The sequence below is a fragment of the Littorina saxatilis genome, linkage group LG9 (genome assembly GCF_037325665.1).
Source record: "Littorina saxatilis isolate snail1 linkage group LG9, US_GU_Lsax_2.0, whole genome shotgun sequence".
Lineage (NCBI taxonomy): Eukaryota > Metazoa > Mollusca > Gastropoda > Littorinimorpha > Littorinidae > Littorina > Littorina saxatilis.
The window spans coordinates 58,012,862-58,021,001 of NC_090253.1; the positions used below are offsets into that span (position 1 = coordinate 58,012,862).

Sequence of the window (8,140 nt, forward strand, 5' to 3'; positions counted from 1 at the left end):
AGCCACCTATAGTTCTTCGTTGTGAACATATTCCTAATTAATTGAAGTCAAAACGTCATGAAATGCTTTTGCTTTCATATTAAAGTCTTTTTGTCCAGTGTTTTTTTGTGTCTAAACCTGAATCGGGGTTTTTTTTACAACCCCAAACGCGTTTATGATGCAAGGGAGGTAACTACCTGACAACAAAATTAACCACTCGACAGAGAAATAGCAATATATCTAACATTGACGGACTGTGTGAGGATATCTTCTGCTATGGATCTGTTTAGACAGTGATATCAAAATCTCGACCTCCGGTCTCGACTTTGATATCACTGTCTCAATGGCAGAAGATATCATCACACAGTTAACGTTAAAAGCTTCTTTTACATACCAGATATGCATTGTTCCATAACCTTTAGAAAGCTGTCGACATATTTGCACAATTCACAGAATTTAATTTTCAAAGCTTAAATATTCCAAAATTTGTCAAACCTAACTTTGTTGTTTTTAGATCAAGAATTGGGACAGCGTACTAGGGTTAGGTCAGGGCACAAAGGTGGTGGAAACTGGTGCTTACCAAACTTTGAATAATTATGGAATCGCCAGTTTGGTGGCGATAGTAGATATCACACGCACACACACACACATACACACACTCACACACACACACACATACACACAAACACACACACACATACACACACACATACACACAAACACACACACACACACACACACACATACACACACAAACACATCTTACTGTTATCCGAGAAAAACAGGTCGGCTGTTTTGTCCAGAGTGGTTTCAGAGTACTCAGGAGTATTCAGCTTGAAGGTCTTCATCATGTGATAAAAGGACACCAGCACCGCTCGAGGGTTGCGGTACACGTGCACTATCTTGGTGCGCTTGTCCTTAACCTGTTGGGGCAAGTGGTCAAAGGGAAGGTGTGTAACCAGCACGCGCGGTGACGCCAGTTCGGACAGTCGTTCGATGAGCTGAGCGTCGAGGAACGTGGAGTCAGCGTTTCTGTCGTAGTATTGTGTGCTGCCTCTCTGCAGCATGTCTATCACTCGGTACATCCAGTGCGTGCCTGCACATGCAAATCATTTCATTTACCTTAGGCCAAACAAAAATATATGTTGGTTTAGGGTAACCCGACCAACCCGATTTTTTTTACCGCCGACCCTAAAACTTTCTTTCTCAAAAAAAATCACACAAAAACAACATCTGACACATATTGCGAACCATACCAAGATTGAAAATAAAAAATGAAAATAAAAAAAGCCGACCTTCCGACCTTATTTTTTGTGTGGTCATGTTACCCTAAACTAACATATTTTTTGCTTGGCCTTACTGTCCAATAGCTAAGAATGTCGGGTCGCTTCCTCCCAGTGAAAAGCTAGCAGCTTCTTCTTCTTCTTCTTGTCGATCACACTAGTTATATTGTCAGCCCGGACAGCGAGACGAAGGTTGCCGTCTTCTCCAGGTCTTCCTTTCCTCCGTACAGCTTGCAGTGGAGGGAGACTGCAGTTGGCCGCACGGTTTTTCTCAGACTCTCAAGGATGGTGCATCGCTGGAGGATGTGTTCAGTGGTCTGGTCCTCTAGTCCACAGCTGTACGTAGGGGAGGGGACCAGCTTCATCTTTTGGGACATGTGTGCATTCAGGCGGTTATGCCCAGTGCGGCGTCGCATCAGCACGACTTGTTCATGTCGCGTGAGGAGATGATAATCGTCCTTCCGTTTCTGGGGCCTAAACACTGCCTTGATGAGGGTTTTCTTCTCCATGAAGCTGACAGGGTTGTCTGTTTGGTCTCCCTGTGCTCCGAGTTTGGCGCGCTTGTCTGCCCTCTCATTTCCGGGGATCCCGCAGTGGGCAGGTAACCGCTGCAGTGCCACTCGCCTTCGTTGTTCGACGTTGTGGAGTTTCTCCATGAAGAGTCGCGCTACCGAAGTGTGTCAGCCACCTGCACTTGGGGCACAATGAATAAGTTTTGTTGTTTTTGTACGTGCCACTGTGGTTACACAGGAGTGTGGGACATGGATACTGTCTCTGAGGCTGCACGTGATGTTGACCCGTGTCCGTTCTGGTCTGGATTCGAACCCGAGACCAAAGGATGACAAGTCGAGTGCTCTGCCAACTGTGACGCCTTTTCTGTGTGTGTGTGTGTGTGTGTGTGTGTGTGTGTATGTGTGTGTGTGTGTGTGTGTGTGTGTGTGTGTGTGTGTCCGCTTGTGTGTATGTGTGTGGGCGTGTGCGCGTTTGTGCGAGCGTGATTGTGTGTGTTTGTGCGTGCGTGCGTGCGTGTGTGTGTGTGCGTGGGCGAGTGTGCGTGCGTGTGTGTGTGTATGTGCGCCAAGCTTATAAAGTACCTAAGCACACACAGCATTTGGTTCCAATGAGTTTTCACTTATCAACTCACCCGACTTTGGAAACGAGCAGAGCAACACATCATCGTTCCGAAGTTGCATGGCCTTGACCTTTTCAAGGTGATCGGCAAGTGGTTCGTAGCATTCCGTCATGGCCAGACCGTTGTGGATAGCTGGTTTGAGTTTGGAGTGCTCCAACTCTAGCTTCATTTTGTTCGCCATTCTTGTTCAGATACTGGTTGTGAGGAGATTCTGCACCAACTGAAAAAGCAAAAACATTTCTGAGAAAAGGAAAACTAGTCAGTGCGAGGGGGTCGGCCCGCTATTGCGCGGGTCCGCTATTGCGCGAGTCTGCTATTGCGGGGGTTGGGGTTAGGGTTAGGGTTAGGGTTAGACCCGCGCAATAGCGGACCCGCGCAATAGCGGCCCAGCCCCAGTGCGAGTGCGCCGTGGGAAGTTGGCTTTGTTGTGGAATGTCTAAGCTCTAGTTTCAATGTGGTCGCTTTTTTGCTTGGAGGCGAAAGGGAAAGACGTCTTACATAACAATTCCTTTGTAATTTAAAAATTACACAACACCATGAAAAATCATTATCGACGATCGCGAATCTGCTTATATCAATAACACATTACGAAAAGCTTTAAATATGTTTTTAAAAAAATCGATTTCCTCTCCAGAGAAGGAAATCAAAGGCATCCTGTCAGGGAGAAATGAGACCCGAAGGGAAGTACCTCATTTTAACCTGAGTTCAGGATGCGATTACAGTAGTTCGGTATGAGTAGGTCTAAAAAGTGTTCGCGGCGTCAAGTTTACGGATTGCTATGTTTGCTCTCGGAAGACACAACATAGATTTCTCGGGAATCTACATGCCACCACCTCCCAATCTAATACGAAGAGTTGGACTTCTTCTTCTTCTTCTGCGTTCGTGGGCTGAAACTCCCTCGTACACTCGTGTTTTTGCACGAGTGGAATTTTACGTGTATGACCGTTTTTACCCCGCCATTTAGGCAGCCATACGCCGCTTTCGGAGGAAGCATGCTGGGTATTTTCGTGTTTCTATAACCCACCGAACTCTGACATGGATTACAGGATCTTTTCCGTGCGCACTTGGTCTTGTGCTTGCGTGTACACACGAAGGGGGTTAAGTCACTAGCAGGTCTGCACATAAGTTGACCTGGGAGATCGGAAAAATCTCCACTCTTAACCCACCAGGCGGCAGCGACCGGGATTCGAACTCACGACCTCCCGATTAGGAGGCCGACGTCTTACCACCGCGCCCGTCGAAGAGTTGGACAAATCACAAGAAGAAAATAACAAAGTAACGCAAACAGTTGCTGTTGCTAGGTTTGAGCAAGCTGATGACGATCGAGGTGATAAGGATTTGAGACACGTCACAGTGTTGTGCGATGACGACATGCTATATGTCACTGAAAATACACCACCGATAACTTATACACGTTCAACTTCAAGCGCGATTTTCTCAGAATCACGTTTTCCGTTGCGTGCGTTGCGGTTACATGAATATTTCAAAACTATTCAACCGATTGTCATAAAATTTGACACGATGTTTTTTCATGTATTGTTTTACAATTTATTCCTCTGAATAAGAATTCTGAAGAAAATTGTCATTTTTGTTACGTTTTTTTTTTATTTGGTACTTGTTTTGGGCTGGTCAAAAACAACTTTTTTGTGCATTTGTCAAAAAGCTGGAGGAACAAAACGCAGAGGAGTCATGTTTTGACACTTCAGCCAAATGTGGTGACAATCGGAGGAATAGTTTAGATCACATGTGTGTAACGCTACTCCGACCATTAACGTTGGCGTCAAAACACTTGGTCATAAAAATCAGATGTTATGAAATAGTTTTTGCAGACATCACAACGACATTTGCACCCTGCATTTCTTAATGGTTCAAGTATGTACTGTGCAAGCTTTGTGCAAATCGGTTTGTATTCTAGTGTGTAGCGCGAACACAAAAAAACGCAATTTTGCGCGAAATCCATGGGGTTTCCTTAGGCCAAAAAAAAAAAGGTCTGTTTACGGTAACATAGGCCAAAAAAATAGGGTCGGTAGGTCGGGATTTTTTTTTTTTTTTTTTTTTTTTTCCAAAAAAACATATTTTTACGTTATTTTGCCAAAAAAAACAAGATATTTTTTTTTTCCCCAAATGCCAAAAAAAAGTCTAGGGTCGCGCGAAAAAACTAGGGTCGGTCGGGTTACCGTAAACAGACCTATTTTTTTTTGGCCTTACCTTAACGCTTTTATTTGGGTGCCAAATTGGTCGCAATAATTGTTTGGCCTAGTGTATATAATTATGTATACATAAATGTGTGTGTGTGTGTGTGTGTGTGTGTGTGTGTGTTTGTGTGTGTGTGTGTGTGTGTGTGTGTGTGTGTGTGTGTGTACGCATGCTTGCGTGTGTGTATTGCTCTGTGTCTGTATGTCTCTCTGTCTGTGTCTGTCTCAAATCGGCCATTCAGCACCTGAACCAATAATCCGGTTAGTCATGCGCGATGAAGAATGTGACCCCAAAAGCCGTCACCCCAGATATTGCATTTTGGTTGGCGTCACGGGTTCTCTCGGCTCACCTATTTTCACTTTTTCAACGACAGCGTGAAGTTAAAAATATTTACATGAGGCATGTCAAGGTGCAAAACGTGTGCGTATGTGTATGCATATGTGTATGTGTATGCGTTAGTATATGTGTGAGTGTGCGTGCGTGTGTGTGAGTGTGCGTGTGTGTGTGTGTGTGTATGTGTGTGTCTGTGTGTCTCTCTGTCTGTCTGTCTGTCTGTCATTGTCTGTGTCCGTGTACGTGTTAGCTATGCGCGAAGCTAAATGTGATCCTAAGGCCAAAAAAAATAAAATAGTCTGTTTACGGTATCCCGACCGACCCTATTTTTTCGCGCGACCCTAGACTCTTTTTGGCATTTGGAAAGAAAAAAAAATCCTTGTTTTTTTGGCAAAATAACTTAAAAATATGTTTTTTGGGGGAAAATAAAATAAAAATAAAAAAATAAAAAAATCCCGACCTACCGACCCTATTCTTTTGTGCCTATGTTACTGTAAACAGACTTTTTTTTTGTGGCCTAAAAGCCGTCACCCCAGAGATCGGGTATGTTCGTTGGCATATTGGCTTTTCTCCGCTCATATGTTTGCGCGTTTCCATGACGACGTGAAGGCAAACATGTGTACATGCTTATCAGTGTGCAACACGTGAGCGTGTACGTGTGTGTGTACGTGTGTGTGTGTGTGTGTGTGTGTGAGAGTATGTGTGTGTGGGGGGGTTGTGTGTGTATGTGTGTGTGTGTGTGTGCGTGTGTGTGCGTGCAGTGCGTGCGTTTGTGAATGTGTGTGGGTGTGTATGAACACGCGCGCCCGTGCGTGTGCGTACTAGTGTGTGTGTGTGTGTGTGTGTGTGTGTTTGTGATGTGTGTTTGTGTGTGTGTGTGTTTGTGTATGTGTGTGTTTGTGTGCGTGCGTGCGCACGTGTGTGCGTGTGTGTGTGTGTGTGTGTGCGTGTGCGTGCGTGCGCACGTGTGTGCCACGGTGTGTGTGTGGGTGTGTGCGTGCGTCAGTGCATGCGTTTGTGAATGTGTGTGGGTGTGTGTGTGTGTCTTTAGCTGTGTCTGTGTTCGTGTTTGTGTATGTCAGTATCTGTGACGTATCGGCCATTCACCCGAAAAGATAATACGGTTAGCTATGCGCGATGAAGAATGTGACCCAAAAAGCCGTCATACCCAGATATCAAGTATTTTCGTTGACTCAAGGGGTTTTCTACGCTCAGACACAATTTATCTGGTGGCTGTTTTCATCAAGCGCCTTTGGCGTTTCTGGGGGGAAGGGTCAGTGGTGGGAGGTGGGCGGCTAGGGTTCAAGGTTGTCGGCTGGACAGCAAAGCTTGTAACCACTAAGCTAGCAATGTCAGTTAGTGCTTGTCACCAAACACACAGGCACCAGAAAATTTATTTCTCTTTTGTTTTTTTAGAAAGGGTACTTTTGCGCGTTTGGATTCGATGTCTTGGGTCAATAATATAGTTGCAGGGTCAAGCTATTGTTCTGCAACTGACTATCGTCTGGCACGGCCGATAATTATTTGTTGATAACATAATTTATTATGTATCTTTACTTCCTACCGTAGCTATCCTACCAACGACAGACGGGAGACTGTATGAACACTCTTTGTATCATATCTGTTCAGGGTCTTGCATAAATACACTGTTTATTGAACCTCATTCTTCTCTGTTTTCCGAGCGTTATTGTGTGTTTCCGTGTGTGTGTGTGTGTTTGTGTGTGTGCGTGTGTGTGTGGGTGTGTGTGTCTGTGTGTGTATGTGTGTGTGTAAGTGTGTGTGTAAGTGTGTGTGTGTGTGTGTATGTGTGTGTATGTGTATGTGTATGTGTGTGTGCGTGTGTGTGTGTCTGTGTGTGTGTGTGTGTGTGTGTGTGTGTGTGTGTGTGTGCTTGTGTGTGTGGCCGGTCATGTTGCCAGTGTGCGTGGTTGCGCGTGCGCGTTTGCGCGCAGACGGACTGACCCACTGAGTCTCTACTTCTCAACTCCGAGTAAAATCAGTAACTTACCTTATTCCTAAATCGGGAAAAATGTGTGTTCCAGTCTACTCAGACACTGAGAATCTGCCGGAGAATGATGCTGAAGATAGCACTCAGTCGATAACTCCGAGAATATTATTATCCTGATTTCCACAACACAACATCACAGATCCGAAGAATTAAAGCACCACTCAAGTCTATTACTTGGATGAGATTAATTCAATGATTTCAAATGAATTGAACTTGAAGTTTAAACTCAGTAGACGAATTTGAGATTGAAGATGAGGCTGTACCCTGAGATGTCACGAATAATGGCTGACAGAGACGCGCACCTGTATTATTGACCCGTGAACCCAAGCACACACACAGCCTGCCACACACAGGTATAGGACCTACACGCCAGTCAGTGATGCGAACCGCTAATGTCCGTCACAGAGACACACACGCCGCTTTTGTTCAACACAGCTTCATACTCTTTCCCTTTCAACGATTGAAATTAACTGGATATTGTAACAAGATCGTCAACTACTGAAACCGTTTGTTGGTTGGTTGGTTGGTTGGTTGGTTATTGTGTTGATACCGTTCCTACAACCTATATATGGCTACCTGTGACCGTTGCAAGTTTGTTTCCTTTCTCATATGAAGCCGTGCGAAAACCGACAGGCTAGAGTAGAGTTGTTATTGTCAGTCTACTCAACGGCTTACAGTGCCGACAAGGCTCACGGCGAGCTAACCTGCTTTTCTGTGCCGCTGTGTGTGAAGGCTACAAGGTATATTTCAGTATGTACGAGTACCGTAAAATCCCTAGCATAAGCCCACCATTTAGCAAACGCCAAAAGCTGTGCACAGGGGTAACTACCTAGCCAACGCCCACCCTGGTTTTTTCAAAGAGACTATAGGCTCACTTTCACCAGGATTTGTGCAGACTGTTCTAAAAGTCATCTTTTTCCCCTTCTTTACCTTTTCGTGTTTCTTTCCTTTTTTTCTTATTCTTTGTCCCCTCTCCTCACTCCCACCCATCGTTCATGTTTTTTCGAGTTTCTCTTCTCTTTTTTTTCCTAAGTTTGTGGGTTTTTCTTTCTCAGAAAGATTGGGCCTTTTGAAGACAAAATCCAAGTTCAGTTAACGTTTCATTTCCAAAGACGATCGTGTAATTTCTTCCCTGTACAGAAAGAAAGGGCTTCATTGGTGTTGACATTTCGACATTTCATCAAGTTTCTTTTTCCCGGAATTGTGTTG

At 44.7% G+C, this 8,140-nt stretch overlaps 1 protein-coding gene across 2 annotated transcripts in view; it reads right to left on the bottom strand.

The window, feature by feature from the left end:
- The window catches only part of LOC138976597 (sulfotransferase 1B1-like), a 12,194-nt gene extending 4,589 nt beyond the window's left edge, over positions 1-7,605 (bottom strand). The window contains exons 1-3 of one of the 2 annotated variants that reach the window (XM_070349456.1): positions 6,932-7,605; positions 2,407-2,614; positions 746-1,075 (exon numbers count right to left, since the gene is read on the bottom strand). In XM_070349456.1, the coding sequence (XP_070205557.1) occupies positions 746-1,075; positions 2,407-2,575 (499 nt within the window). In that variant the 5' untranslated portion in view covers positions 2,576-2,614; positions 6,932-7,605. The remainder of the gene's footprint in view (positions 1-745; positions 1,076-2,406; positions 2,615-6,931) is intronic. The other variant, XM_070349457.1, reaches the window with a different exon arrangement.
- Positions 7,606-8,140: the final 535 nt, after the last annotated feature.